This window comes from Eretmochelys imbricata, chromosome 1, assembly GCF_965152235.1.
Source record: "Eretmochelys imbricata isolate rEreImb1 chromosome 1, rEreImb1.hap1, whole genome shotgun sequence".
Classification (NCBI taxonomy): Eukaryota; Metazoa; Chordata; order Testudines; family Cheloniidae; genus Eretmochelys; species Eretmochelys imbricata.
Window position 1 is genome coordinate 2,321,094 of NC_135572.1, and position 16,097 is coordinate 2,337,190.

The 16,097-nt window shown below is 43.0% G+C and overlaps 1 protein-coding gene across 1 annotated transcript; it reads left to right on the top strand.

Moving 5' to 3' along the window:
- Positions 1 to 9,242: 9,242 nt before the first annotated feature.
- LOC144277748 (olfactory receptor 52E8-like) lies at positions 9,243 to 10,240 on the top strand. The gene is given in 2 exon segments (XM_077838725.1): positions 9,243 to 9,933; positions 9,936 to 10,240. Coding segments are annotated over 2 exon segments (996 nt in total).
- Positions 10,241 to 16,097: the final 5,857 nt, after the last annotated feature.

The window sequence follows — 16,097 nt, forward strand, 5'->3', positions numbered from 1 at the left end:
GAAAGAAGGTGCTATTGGGCTGTTAGGATACAATCCTGTCCTGATAGTGCCTATCCCCTCCAGAGAAAGGGAAGAGCCAAGAAGATGTAAAAGGAAACTTAGTTTGATAGCATCTTGTCTGGCAAGAACTCACTTATCCATAGCTGGGATGTGAAATCCTCTTTTCTGTGTTGTTCTATCACTGTAGTCCCCATTTCCCTATTGTTTGTCTGCATAATCTCTGTCTGGTTCTGTGATTGTTTCTGTCTGCTGTATAATTAATTTTGCTGGGTGTAAACTAATTAAGGTGGTGGGACATAATTGGTTACATAACCATGTTACAATATGTTAGGATTGGTTTGTTAAATTTCATGAAAATGATAGGTTAAGTTATAGCTAAGCAGAACTCAAGTTTTACTATATAGTCTGCAGTCAATCAGGAAGTAAGTGAGGGGGTGGGGGAGGAAATGGGAACAGGGAATGGGGGTGGGGAAATTGGAATCATGTTTGGCTAAGGGCAGGAATGGGAACAGGGACACATTGTAAGGCTCTGTGGTGTCAGAGCTGAGAAGGGGGACACCCAAGGAAGGAAACTGGAATCATGCTTGCTGGAAGTTCACCCCAATAAACATCGAATTGTTTGCACCTTTGGACTTCGGGTATTGTTGCTCTCTGTTCATGCGAGAAGGACCAGGGAAGTAAGTGTGTGAAGGAATAAGCCCCCTAACAAAGACATTAAACACTTCCCAGACCTTATTGTGCATGACAACCTGGGGAATCAGTTCATGTACAACTCAATGGGATGCCACCTTTCTAATTGCTGGTAACTGGGTCCACAAAACCCTGCCCCTCGCCCGACCTCTTCTGCCAAGACTCCACCCCTGCTCTGCCTCTTCCCCCCCAAGGCCCAACCTTTGTCACTTGCTCCTCTATTCTACCTCCCTCTGTTACTCACTGGATCATTTCCACCTCCCTCCCCCACTCCCAGATTTTGGTGAAGGGTAGAGAACTTTAACTGTGATTCCAGGGGCTACTTCAGCTCTTGAAAATCTAGATTTTTTTGCAGATAATTTAACAATTAGCTGACAGGAGCTACTGTGTCTAATTCCTGTTTAAAAGAAATACAATTAAATAAATATTACACTCACTCAGATCTAATATTAACATGTTCTGACATCTTGTTTCAGGTGACTTAAGGGACCCTGGGTAGGTTTAAAATTTAATGCATATTTTTACTTAGTTACTAACTTTTCGGAAAGAGAGACCCTCAGCTCTGGAAGAGGAGTGGGGTTTAGTGGGTTATGGCCAGGGGTAGTGGGCAGATACATCTTGTTGCCCGCTTTTTAGATTATGTATTAATAATATTGATTATTTAAGAATCCCCAGATATCACTTTGAGGGTTGACAGGTTCTTGCTGCAAGATCAGGGAGAAATTTATTTAAACTATTTTTTAGTTGGGAACCCCGATGTGCACAGTTGCAATGCTCACACTATTGGAACTCTTTATATTTACAAATGTAGTTTATTCATATATTTAGCGTAGTCAGAAACACCCCAACTCAGTAAAGTAGATGAAGATACTACAGAATGTACATCTGCCCATCCATATATTCTCACTTTTTCCTGTAGAATAACTTGTAACGTTGGCCATCATCTTCCATATCACCATCACCTTCCCCATTATCACCAGTGGCCATCATTCTGGCACCTCCCAAGGACTACATCTCTCTCCTACCAGCCCTAGGCTGGAATGTCACTTTTATAATATGTTACATTGACGCCATTATATTTCATGCATATTCAATAGGGTTTTTTTTCTCCTTTTCCTTATTTGCATTTCCTCATCTTACTAATGTTGGATCGTCTTTTTCCTATCGGTTAGTGTATTCGTTATTTTAACCTATTATCATATACATCCATATTTTACCATGGCCCTTTTGTAGTTAGGAATTACATTTGTTACTTTTGTCCTAACTGGTTATTTGGGTTCTTTCCAAGTTCCAAATTGTGGTGTACCTCTTAACTTTAAAAGGGTATGAACTTAGGAAAGCCCCTGTGCCAACCTACTTCAAAGTATCCTCTATGTTAAAGGTTGCAGCCACATTTGGACTTTATGCTTTAGCTCATCACCATCTATCTAGTTGAAGGGTCCCAAACATATGGTACCTCCTCCAACTCCTAACTTCTCCACCAGTTGGAGTCTGGCTTCTGCATCTGGGTGCCATTTAGGGTTGCCAGGTACTCATTTTTCAACTGGAAAGTCCAATCTAAAAGGGATCTGGGAGTCTCTCTGCAGTGTTGGGGAAGGTGACGGGTCATTAACCCACTGCAGCCCCTGCCGCGTTTTGCCTGCAGGCAGGCTCCTTGTCAGACAGAAATAGCTTCCATCCCACTCTGGAGCAGAAGGAGCCCAGCTGGGCAGAGGCACAATTTAGGGAATTTGGGGGTCTCTAGCCCACCTTCAGTTTTGCACCGGATGTCTGGTCATAGTGCACGCCAGACCGGAGATGGAGCTGTCGCCTGCAACACAGCTTAAGTGTGATATGTGATGAGTTCTCTGTGGCCTCCACCCTTGGGGCAGGGAATTTGTTTATAAACTGAGGATGAGTGATTAAGATAACAAAAGGCTTGCCATGTAGGTTGAACCTGAAAGCATTGCAACGTACTCCTGTTAAAAGAAGGGTAGGAATAAATGGTGAGAATGACTCTGAAGAGCTACAAAGGGATCTCACAAAACAGGGGACTGGGCAACACAATGGCAGATGAAATTCAGTGGACTGTTGGGGACGAGGACTTATCTGGTTGCTATTCACTCATCCAACATGATGCATCCGAATACGGCACCAAGATGTTACAGGGTTTCCCTTCACCCTCTCCCCTGGTTCTTGTTATGCAGACAGAAAGCAGAAGACCAGAAGTCCAAAGTGCAACGTCCAAGGAACAGTAGGGGGCAAATAAACATGGGGAAATAGTTTTACTTTGTGTCATGAGCCATCCACTCCCAGTCTTTATTCAAGCCTTCATTATTTGTATCCAGTTTGCAAATTAATTCCAATTCAGCAGTCTCTCGTTGGAGTCTGTTTTTGAAGTTTTTTTGTTGAAGAATTGCCAACTGATTCCAAAGAAAGACTTCTGAATTGGAACTAATTTGCAAACTGGATACAATTAACTAAGGCTTGAATAAAGATTGGGAGTGGATGGCTCATTACACAAAGTAAAATTATTTTCCCATGTTTATTCCCTCCCCCCCACCTACTGTTCCTTGCAGGTTCTTGTCAACTGCTGGAAATGGCCCACCTTCATTATCACGACAAAAAGGTTTTTTCCCTCCCACTCTCCTGCTGGTAATAGCTCACCTTCCCTGATCTCTCTCCTTACAGTTTCAGAGTAGCAGCCGTGTTAGTCTATATTCGCAAAAAGAAAAGAAGTACTTGTGGAACCTTAGAGAATAACCAATTTATTTGAGCATAAGCTTTCGTGAGCTACAGCTCACTTCATCAGATGCATTCAGTGGAAAATACAGTGAGGAGATTTATATACACACAGAACATGAAAAAATGGGTCCTCACTGTATTTTCCACTGGATGCATCTGATGAAGTGAGCTGTAGCTCATGGAAGCTTATGCTCAAATTAATTTGTTAGTCGCTAAGGTACAAAAGTCCTCCTTTTCTTTAAGCCAGGAAAGTTCCCCACAGGAGCAGGACTGTTCCCCTGCTTACATTTGTCAGGAATTCTTAAAGGGACTTGCCTTTTTTATTTCTTCTAAAGTGAAACTTTTGCCTTTTGAATGTTTGCTCTTTTGCTCTATTCAGGGCTCTTGAAATTTCTGCAAAACTGTAATAACCGGCTCTGTCTGCCTGACTGAGACTATAGCTACACCCAGTCCTTGCAGTGGCTCAGCTGTACCATTGTAGATGAGCTGATGTAAGGTCTGCCATGTAACCACTCTATGCCGACGGGATAGAGCTGTCCTGCATGAATAATTAAACCGCCACCGATGAGCGCCTCCTGCTGACATAGCGTTGTCCACGCCAGCATTTTTGTTCGTCAGGAGTGTGTTTTTTCACAGCCGTGGCCGACAAAACTTTACCAACAAAAGTGCTAGTGTAGACACTGCCTCAAGTCCTGTAATGTTTAAGAAATTGCAATTTTCTCCTGGTCTTTCTCAGCAAACCTAGCTGCTTGCGTTGATTTATCTCAAAAATCTCTTCCTGGAGTCTGCTGCATTACCCGAGAGTTTCAACTCCTTGGGGACTTTCAGCTGTTCGATCTCTAGAATGGCACCTTTGTTCCTTCACTACAGCCCTCTTTTCTCTGCCCACTCTTCTGGTCTCCCCTCTGATATCAGGGGTTTTCTTGGGAAATCATCAGAAAGAGGCACAGACTGCAGTCGAGGAAAGGAGGTGTGATTAGAACTAAAGCAGAGTTACGAGAGCTATCGGAGAGCCACGCGCTCCCAGCTGGGTGTCTGGTGCAGCAGCCATTCAATGGCCCGTTCTCGCTAGGCCCAATCTAGTTCCCCCGAATACGTGCTCTGGTCTTAGAGGCCCGGGACACGCTTCTAACAGGCAGGGCAGGGCCATGCGTTTTAGATATCTCAAGCCCTCCCAGCAACCGATGTAATCACCCGTTCTAAGGGTGTTGCTCCCCTAGCTCCCCTCTTGTCCCCTTTCTCGTTTGATACACACAGTAACTGTGTCTTCTCTTAATGTGATTTATAAGCTCCTTGGTCAACTGGCTGTAGCTCCTGTGTTTATGAAGGATCCAGAACAAATGGCTCTGAACTAGAGCGGGGCCTCTGGAGGCTTCCACAGTACAAATAATGATAATAAATAATCAACACAATAATCCAGCCAAATCCCTTTGCCTTTAGCTGCAGACAAAGGTCAAACCAAATTTGCCAGTGTTAGTAACTTGAATAGAGGTGGACAGGGCAGCCCCGTTCACCTCGGACAGGAGAATTCTTTCAGTCTCATTCCAGGGCTTAAAAGGGAAGACTTCATGCACATGACGAAGTGGGTTCCAGCCCACGAAAGCTTATGCCCAAATTAATTTGTTAGTCTTTAAGTGCCACAGGACTCCTCGTTGTTTTAGTAGGATGATAGTTACTGATGAGAATTACTGATCTCTGATCCCTTAGCAACATCCCTGTCTGTCTGCTGAAAGGGTTTGTACCTCCCCTCAGTGATCTTTCTCCAGATCTGTCTGTCTACTATCTACCCAGCTATCCTGGGCATTTACATGGTATCAGGCCGTAAGGACACCTAGGCATCATCCCTATTTTTTTACTAATAAACTATCATTTTTAAATATTCACAAATTCACAGAGCAGCCAATTCCTCTCTGACTCAGCACAGAGCCCAAGAGTTCCCATCTCCCTTTGGGCAGGTCCCTTAATTACTGTTTACTCCTAATGCTGGATAAAGAACACAGAAGTGCAGACAGGCCTGCCTCCAGCCTGTTTACATTCAGATGCTGCTTCTCCCCTAGAGGCTGAGTGAACCCACCTGGGATTGTACAGAGCTATATTAAAAACGGTGCACAGCCCTGTGTCAGCTCTCGGTGTGGGATGCTGCTGATGATATTGGGGTGAGAGAGGTTTGGGACATGGCTACCTGAAGGGGATTCCCTGGGAAGACGCTTCTGTCTCAGAAATCACAGGTACCCGTCTCTTGCTGAGGAGCTCACCTCTCAACAAACACAGTGCAACATGGGAATGATGGGCTAGAGAATATGTTGGTGGTCCTTTCCACCCTACATAGCCATGAAGCATCCCAGGACCTATTCTACTGGTGATAAGTTTGCTCTAGTATCATGGACCAAAATGTAACACTTTTCTGTGCACCCCCACCCGCTGCTGATGAACGTAAGAAGAATGGCCATACTTGGTCAGACCAAAAGTCCATCCAGGCCAGTATCCTGTCTGCTGACAGTGGCCAGTGCCGGGTGCCCCAGAGGGAGTGAATCTAATCTAATCAAGTGATCTCTCTCCTGCCATCCATCTCCACCCTCTGAAAAACAGAGGCTAGGGACAGCATTCCTTACCCAACCTGGCTAATAGCCATTAATGGACTTAACCTCCATGAATTTACCTAGTTCTCTTTTAAACCCTGTTATAGTCCGAGCCTTCACAACCTCCTCAGGCAAGGAGTTCCACAGGTTGACTGCGCTGAGTGAAGAAGAACTTCCTTTTATTTGTTTTAAACCTGCTGCCCATTCATTTCATTTGGTGGCCCCTAGTTCTTATATTATGGGAACAAGTAAATAACTTTTCCTTATTCACTTTCTCCACACCACTCATTATTTTATATACCTCTATCATATCCCCCCTCAGTCTCCTCTTTTCCAAGCTGAAAAGTCCTAGCCTCTTTCATCTCTCCTCATATGGGACCTGTTCCAAACCCCTAATAATTTTAGTTTCTCTTTTCTGAACCTTTTCTAATTCCAGTATACCTTTTTTGAGATGAGGAGACGGCATCTATACACAGTATTCAAGATGCGGGCGTACCATGGGTTTACATAAGGGCAATAAGATCTTCTCCATCATATTCTCTATCCCTTTTTTAATGATTCCTAACATCCTGTTTGCTTTCTTGACTGCTGCTGTCCACTGTGTGGATATCTTCATAGAACTATCCACAATGACCCCAAGATCTCTTTCCTGATTAGTTGTAGCTAAACTAGCCCCCATCATATTGTATGTATGGTTGGGGTTATTTTTCCCAATGTGCATTACTTTACATTTATCCACATTAAATTTCATTTGCCATTTTGTTGTCCTATCACTTTTTGAAGTTCTTCACGGTCTGCTTTGGTCTTAACTATCTTGCGCAGTTTAGTATCATCTGCAAACTTTGCCACCTCACTGTTTACCCCTTTCTCCAGATCATTTCTGAATAAGTTGAATAGGATTGGTCCTAGGACTAACCCTTAGGGAACACCACTAGTTACCCTTCTCCATTCTGAAAATTTACCATTTATTCCTACCCTTTGTTCCCTGTCTTTTAACGAGTTCTCAATCCATGAAACAATCTTCCCTCTTATCCCATGACAACTTAATTTAAGTAAGAGCCTTTGGTCAGGGTCCTCATCAAAGGCTTTCTGGAAATCTAAGTACACTGTGTCCACTGGATCCCCCTTGTCCACACGTTTGTTGACCCCTTCAAAGAACTCAAAGAGATTAGTAAGGCACGATTTCCCTTTACAGAAGCCACATTGACTTTTACCCAACAATTTATGTTCTTCTCTGTGTCTGACAATTTTATTCTTTACTATTGTTTTAACTAATTTGCCCAGTACAGAAGTTAGATTTACTGGTCTGTAATTGCCTGGATCACCTCTAGAGCCCTTTTTAAATATTGGCGTTACATTAGCTATCTTCCAGTCACTGGGTACAGAAGCTGATTGAAAGGACAGGTTACAAACCATAGTTAATAGTTCTGCAATTTCACATTTGAGTTCTTTCAGAACTCTTGGGTGATGCCATCTGGTCCCGGTGACTTGTCACTGTTACGTTTCTCAATTAATTCCAAAACCTCCTCTAATGACACTTCAATCTGTTACAATTCCTCAGATTTGTCACCTGCAAAGGACGGCTCAGGTTTGGGAATCTCCCTAATATCCTCAGCCATGAAGACAAAAGCAAAGAATTCATTTAGTTTCTCCACAATGACTTTATTGTCTTTAAGTGCTCCTTTTGTATCTCGATTGTCCAGGGGCCCCACTGGTTGGTCAGCAGGCTTCTTGCTTCTGATGTACTTAAAAACATATTGTTATTACCTTTTAAGTTTTGGGCTAGCTGTTCTTCAATCTCCTTTTTGGCTTTTCTCATTACATTTTTACACTTAATTTGGCAGTGTTTATGGTCCTTTCTATTTACCTCACTAGGATTTGACTTCCACTTTTTAATAGATGCCTTTTTATCTCTCACTGCTTCTTTTACATGGTTGTTACAAAGAATCATTTTATTTCTGTCACTCTTTTCTGCAACCTCTCCAGTTTTTCAAGATCCTTTTTGAAATGTCTGGATAATTTTCCTCAGCTTTGGGGAATTAACTCTTTTGTAGCATTAAATGTCAATAGATATTACTGGTTGGGAACTGTTCTCTGTTTGTCCATGTGAATGTAATCAGTTCCGTCCTTTATTTTTCTCTCCTCTATCATATGCCACCTTCTTTGTCTCTTCCCCAAAATCAACTGTTACAGACTTTTCAGTATCTCTGCATATGACAACATCCCTCATTCTCATAGCGTGTCTTGGAAACCCCCTTTAAAATGCTACATCCTTTAGAGAGATTGGGTGACCAAAACTGAGTGCATAACCAGAACCGGTTATTCTCCATCCAATTCCTTAGTTATCTGAATATTGTCTTTGTTTTGGCCAGTGCTGCGAATGGACAGGTGTTTCCATGGAGCTCCTATCAATGACACTCAGGTCCTTTCCCTGAGTTCTGTTCTAGTTTGAATGTTTCCCATGGCACACATCTTGGCAAAGGTTTCATTTTTTTCACTCTCAGATTTTGAGCAACTGGGTGATGGGGAACTCCCAACACTGTGGACTTCAGAGCTGCCTTTCATTTAATTAAGGAACAATGATGGATAACCAGTATCCATACTTGACAGGTTTCAGAGTAACAGCCGTGTTAGTCTGTATTCGCAAAAAGAAAAGGAGTACTTGTGGCACCTTAGAGACTAACCAATTTATTTGAGCATAAGCTTTCGTGAGCTACAGCTCACTTCATCGGATGCATACTGTGGAAAGTGTAGAAGATCTTGTTATATACACACAAAGCATGAAAAAATACCTCCCCCCACCCCACTCTCCTGCTGGTAATAGCTTATCTAAAGTGATCACTCTCCTTACAATGTGTATGATAATCAAGTTGGGCCATTTCCAGCAGAAATCCAGGGTTTAACAAGAACAGGGTTTAACAAGAATGTCTGTATCCATACTTGTGTTTCCTGCTGGTGCCTCTTAAGGTTTCCCACACCATGACGTATAGGAATTATTGAAATGTGGAGCACCATGAAATATGGAATTGACATTAGTAAGGTCAGTTGTTCATAATTCATTTATCTGAATAATGAAAATGTCATGTATCAGTGTGTGAAGAGCGACCGATCTGCTTCCCCCATGAGAACAGCCCCCAGTAGTGCATGTAGTGTCTAATATTAACATTGCCTTTCTGTCTAGGCTTTTGTACTCCGACCCTCACCATACACCCTGGAAACATAGAGGAAGTCAGGGGGAACATATGTTACATGAAGGAGACACCATTCTGCCTTACATGTGGACACATTCTTCCCTACTCCATGTCCGATTCCAACACAACCGACTTCACCAACCCCTCCACCTTCATCCTGCTGGGCATTCCTGGCCTGGAGGCAGCCCACATCTGGATCTCCATCCCCTTCTGTGTGATCTATGCCTTAGCCATCTTGGGGAACTTCACCATTCTGTTCATTGTGAAGATAGAGCCAAGCCTTCATGAGCCCATGTACTATTTCCTCTGTATGCTGGCTGTCACCGACCTGGGCCTGTCCACATTCATCCTGCCCAAAATGCTGAGCATCTTCTGGTTGAATTCCAGGGAGATCGATTTCAGTGCTTGCCTCACCCAGATGTACTTCATTCACTGCTTCTCAGTGATGGAGTCTGGGATCTTCGTGGCCATGGCTTTGGATCGCTACGTGGCCATCTGCCATCCTCTGAGACATTCCACCATCCTGACAAACTCCGTGGTGTCCAAGATTGGCCTGGCCGTGGTGCTGCGTGGCAGCGTACTTGTACTGCCTTTTCCCTTCCTGGCGAGGCGGTGGCCATATTGTAGAACCACAATCATCTCCCACTCGTACTGTGAGCACATGGCAGTGGTGAAGCTGGCCTGTGCCGATATCCGCGTCAGTAGTTACTACAGCCTCTCTGTGGCATTCTGTTTGATCAGTCTGGATTTTTTTTTATCACTGTGTCCTATATCCAGATCCTCAGGGCCATCTTCAGCCTCCCCAGAAGGGATGCCCGGCTCAAGAATCTTGGGACCTGCAGCTCCCACCTCTGTGTCATTTTGGCTTTTTACATCCCCGCTCTCTTCTCCCTCCTCACACACCGGTTTGGCCAGAATGTGCCCCTGCATTTCCACATTCTTATTGCCAACGCCTACCTGCTCATGCCCCCAATGCTACACCCCATCATCTATGGGGTGAGGACCAAACAGATGTGGGACAGGCTGCTCCGATTATTTATTCATAAAGGGACCTAAAGTTTTCTCCATTACAGATTTTGGTCGGGGTTGCAACTTTAAGGGTGATTCCTGGGGCCATTAGTCTCTTGAAAAATTTAATTTTTCGCATGTAATTTAGCTATTCGTTTAATGCTCCTATCAGCTAATTTCTATCTAAAAGACGTAAAATTAAACAAATATTTGACCCACTCAGCTCTAATACTAACATATCATGACATCCTGTGGCCGGTCACTTGAGGGACACTGGTTAGGTTTAAAATTTTAATGTATATTCTTACTTTGTTACTAAGTCTACGGATAGAGAGAGAGACCCCGTCAGGGCTCCTGGGTTCTACCTTAGCTTGGAAACAGAGTGTGATCTAACGGGTTACAGTGGGGGACGGATAGAGTACCTATGTTCTGACAGTGGCCCATTCCAGGTGCTTCCATGCAAATTAAAAGAACATCACAATCATCAAATGATTTATGCCCTCTCTTCCACTCCCAGCTTCTGGAAAACAGAGGCTAGGGACACCATCCCTGCCCATACTGGCTAATAGCTATTGATTGACCTCTCCTCCTGGAACTGATCTAATTCTTTTTGGAGCCATGTTATAGTTTTAGCCTTGATGATATCCTCTGGCAAACAGTTCCACAGGTTGACTATGAAGAAATACTTTCTTTTCTTTGTTTTAAATCTGCTGCCTATTAACGTTATTGGGTGACACTCAGTTCCTGTGTTATATAAAGGAGTAAATAAGATTTCCTTATTCAATTTTTCCACACCAGTCATTATTTTTATAGACCTTTCTCATGCCCTCCCCCACCATGGTCCTCTCTTTTCCAAACTGAAAAGTCCCGGTCTTATTAATCTCGCCTCATATGGCAGCCATTCCATACCCCTAATCATTGTCAGGGGGCCACGTGTTGTGTATGTGATGGGTAGTGGGGAAATCATTCTTTAATTTTCCTTTGCTTTATACCTCGGCTTGCTTTTCTCCTGTGGCACAGACCAGAATACAGTCTTTTCCAGGACTTGGATGTATGGCTTATATAAAAATACAAAATTGGACTTCAGAGAGCTGTAGTTCCATAGACATATTGCTGTGACACTCTGTACCCCAAAGCAGCACCCTTGCATCCCCGTATTCACCATTGTTATATTATTAAAACAAATCTTGTACAAAATTTATCATGTGAGGTGCTAATGGAAAAATTATGGTGTGAATGGACTATTCAACTTGATGGGCCCTCAGTCAGCATAATGGGCCATGGAAGAAGCTTATCTCCACCTGATGGACTTTTCTGTGGATGGGCTAATAGATTTTAAATGATCTTTCTGCAGTTAATAAATCTTCTTTATAGTTTTTACCTAGAACAGTGTTGCCACAGTGTATGGAGTCTGGGGGACAATTAAGGAAATATTGTGAATAATAATATAGTAAAATATCACAATGAGTTGTACGAGATATACCATGTGAGGTATCTGCAAAAATGTTATAATTTGCCAGATATGATAATCTCATGCATGCATTTGTATTACCTTTGTCTTATGAGTTATAGATGCATATTTCTGTATTTCAAACTTTTGCCATGCTTCTGGGTGACACCCCAAGTCAGTTTGGCATCAGCACTGCCTAGCCAGCTTGATGGCTCATTGAGGACCACTGCCATACAACTGACCTCTTGAGAGAAGGCAGATACACCTTATGGCTCAGCAAGACACACAGGGACATGCCTATGGACAGAACTCTAAGGCTTTCAAGCCATGTTCTGGGCAGCTTGTGTTTGAAACAAGGGAAGCACAGGCCACATGGCAAAAGACTTTGAAAGGCATTTGCAGTTTCTCCATTTTCCCTCAATCCTGCTTCTTACCTCTGGAGGAACTTTGCTACAAACTGAAGCTCTGAAAGGACTGAATGACCCAGCCAAGCTGTGGACGTGCTCCAGAGGGACTTTCAAGCCAGCAAACTCACCAATGCTGCTGGGAACCTGATATATAGACTCTGAAGTCTTTGTATGTCTGTGACAGTTTTACCATTTAACACCTCTCTTCTTGTTCTTTATTTTTTCTTTATAATAAACCTTTAGTTTTAAACATTAAGGATTGTCTGGCAGCGTGGTATTTTGGATAAGATCCAAATATACTGACCTGGTGACAGGGCTGACTCTTTGGGGTCAGAAGAACATTTTGAATATATGAGCAGAGTTTTTTTTAAGAAGCTTCTCACTCTATTGGACCGAGGTGCTGATTGGGAAACAGAGAACTTGAATGCAACCCGAGGACTGTGTGATTTCTTTTCTTATTTCTTGATAACCAGTGTGGGGGATCAGAAGCACTGTTTGTGACTGTTTGGGGACTTTAATTTCAGTGTTACCCGCCAGTCTTGGGAGTATCTGCTCTCCCTTTTGCAGCCAGTCCTGACCTCGGCATTTCCATTGAGGGCTGCCCCAGGCACACCAGGTCACAAGTGTGTTGTTTGAAATGTAAAGGGAAATCTGCTCAGGAACAGGGGCTGGTGCATTGTCCTTTCCACACTGAGGGTGGGGGCACACTGGGTAAGAAACTTACACTGGTCAGGCTTTGGACCAGGCTTGGAAGACACAGAAATCAGCTATGAAATAGCTGCTGGGAGAAGACACACCTCTTATTCCAGAGAGCACAGATCACAGCTCTCTAGGTCCCAGTGCTGGGACTGGGGATCACAAGGAAAGCATGAAATGGGAGTTGGTGGATTTTTTGCTTGAGCATAATCCTGGGGTTGGGAAGCAGCTCCAGAGAGGGCTATTCAGTATGCAAAGTCCCCTTACAGCCTCACCTCACCAGACCCTGGAAAACCACAACAGCAAAAATGACCTTAGGCTGAGATCCCACACTGAAGGGAACACTGAGGGGAAATGAACAACAGTAATTAAACATGTGTTAAGAGTCGGGGAGGATTTGAAAGACACAATGTGTTTTGAACAAATGAAACTGTCCAAGCAAAAAATGTGTTATAATAAAAATACTTGAAAATGCCTACCTGTGACAAAAGATTTGGTGGGCGTGTTAAAAGATAAAGAATTTGGTACAGGTGGTAATTCCGATGAAAAGATGTAATATGCATGATATTAGGAAAAAGCTTTTGGACAAGCTAGGAGTAGTAAACAAGCAGCCCTATGGGGATAATGCTTCTCACTAACACCTGTAAACAAGGTCAAGTCTTGTCACAGCAGGGGAATCTAATAAACCTGGTCTACTGTGTGGAAGAGGAAACTGAGGCAGACCTCTGTGATTAACACTCCTGCAGTAAACTAAGGGGGGAGGGGTGAAGTGCAAAGCAACACCCATACTTACCACAGTGATATGATTATGATATGTATTATAATGTATATCATGTAAGATATCAATGGAAACGTTATGATTTCCTGAATATGGTTACCCTATTTGTATGCATGTATTATTTTTGAACCTATAGTTATGAATACTGTCTCTGTACCAGTATTTCAAATGTGTTTGCTCCTCAGTAACACCCACAGGATAAAAAGAACAGGAGTACTTGTGGCACCTTAGAGACTGTCATAAATATAAAGAGAAGGCTAAACCCCTTTAAAATCCCTCCTGGCCAGAGGCAAAACCCTTTCACCTGTAAAGGGTTAAGAAGCTAGGATAACCTCGCTGGCACCTGACCAAAATGACCAATGAGGAGACAAGATACTTTCAAAGCTGGGGGGGGGATAAACAAAGGCTCTGTGTGTGTGTGTGTGTTTGTGTGTGTGTGTGTGAGAGAGAGAGAGAGAGAGAGAGATGCATTTGCCAGGAACAGAAAGGAGTGGAGTCTTAGAACTTAATAAGTAATCTAGCTAGAGATGCGTTAGATTCTGATTCCTTTAAATGGCTGAGAAAATAAGGTGTGCTGAATGAAACGGAGATTCCTGGTTTTGTGTCTTTTTGTAACTTAAGGTTTTGCCTAGAGGGATTCTCTATGTTTTGAATCTAATTACCCTGTAAGGTATTGACCATCCTGATTCTACAGAGGTGATTCTTTTTACTTTTTCTTCTATTAAAATTCTTCTTTTAAGAACCTGATTACTTTTTCATTGTTCTTAAGATCCAAGGGTTTGGGTCTGTGTTCACCTATGCAAATTGGTGAGGATTTTTATTCCTTCCCCAGGAAAGGAGGTGTATGGTTTGGGGAGGATTTTGGGGAGAAAGACGTTTCCAAGTGTGCTCTTTCCTGGTTATATATTTGTTAGACGCTTGGTGGTGGCAGGGATAGAGTACAAGGGCAAAAGGTAAAATAGTTTGTACCTTGGGGAAGTTTTAACCTAAGCTGGTAGAAATAAGCTTAGGGGGTTTTCATGCAGGTCCCCAAATCTGTACCCTAGAGTTCAGAGTGGGGAAGGAACCTTGACAGAGACTAACAAATTTATTAAAGCATAAGCTTTCGTGGGCTACAGCCCACTTCATCGGATGCATAGAATGGAACATATAGTAAGAGGATAGATAAATACATACAAATAAGTTGGAAGTTGCCATACAAACTGTTTTCAGAGTAACAGCCGTGTTAGTCTGTATTCACAAAAAGAAAAGGAGTACTTGTGGCACCTTAGAGACTAACCAATGTATTTGAGCATAAGCTTTCGTGAGCTACAGCTCACTTCATCAGATGCCTACTGTGGAAACTGCAGAAGACGTTATATACACAGAGACCATGAAACAATACCTCCTCCCACCCCACTCTCCTGCTGATAATAGCTTATCTAAAGTGATCACTCTCCTTACAATGTGTATGATATTCAAAGTGGGCCATTTCCAGCACAAATCCAGGTTTTCTCACCCCCCCCCACCCCCATACACACACAAACTCACTCTCCTGCTGGTAATAGCTCATCCAAACTGACCACTCTCCTTACAATGTGTATGATAATCACAATTGTGCCCCCATATCTATACAGGAGACACCATCACAGGGCCTAATCACATCAGCCACACTATCAGAGGCTCGTTCACCTGCACATCTACCAATGTGATATATGCCATCATGTGCCAGCAATGCCCCTCTGCCATGTACATTGGTCAAACTGGACAGTCTCTACGTAAAAGAATAAATGGACACAAATCAGATGTCAAGAATTATAACATTCATAAACCAGTCGGAGAACACTTCAATCTCTCTGGTCACGCAATTACAGACATGAAGCTCGCTATCTTACAACAAAAAAACTTCAAATCCAGACTCCAGCAAGAAACTGCTGAATTGGAATTCATTTGCAAATTGGATACTATTAATTTAGGGTTAAATAGAGACTGGGAGTGGCTAAGTCATTATGCAAGGTAGCCTATTTCCCCTTGTTTTTTCCTACCCCCTTGCCCCCCCCTCAGACGTTCTGGTTAAACTTGGATTTGTGCTGGAAATGGCCCACCTTGATTAGCATACACATGGTAGGGAGAGTGGTCACTTTGGATGAGCTATTACCAGCAGGAGAGTGAGTTTGTGTGTGCGGTTTTTGGAAGGGGGGGTGAGAAAACCTGGATTTGTGCTGGAAATGGCCCACCTTGATTATCATACACATTGTAAAGGGAGTGGTCACTTTGGATGGGCTATTACCAGCAGGAGAGTGAGTTTGGGGGGGGGGGGTGGAGGGTGAGAAAACCTGGATTTGTGCTGAAATGACTCAACTTGATTATCATACACATTGTAAGGAGAGTGATCACTTTAGATAAGCTATTACCAGCAGGAGAGTGGGAAGGGGGGAAGAGAAAACCTTTTGTAGTGGTAAACACCCATTTTTTCATGCTTTGTGTGTATAAAAAGATCTTCTGTACTTTCCACACCTACAAGATCTCTGTCAAGCTTTCTTACAACTACAATACCCACCTGCAGAAGTAAAGAAACAGATTGATAGAGCCAGA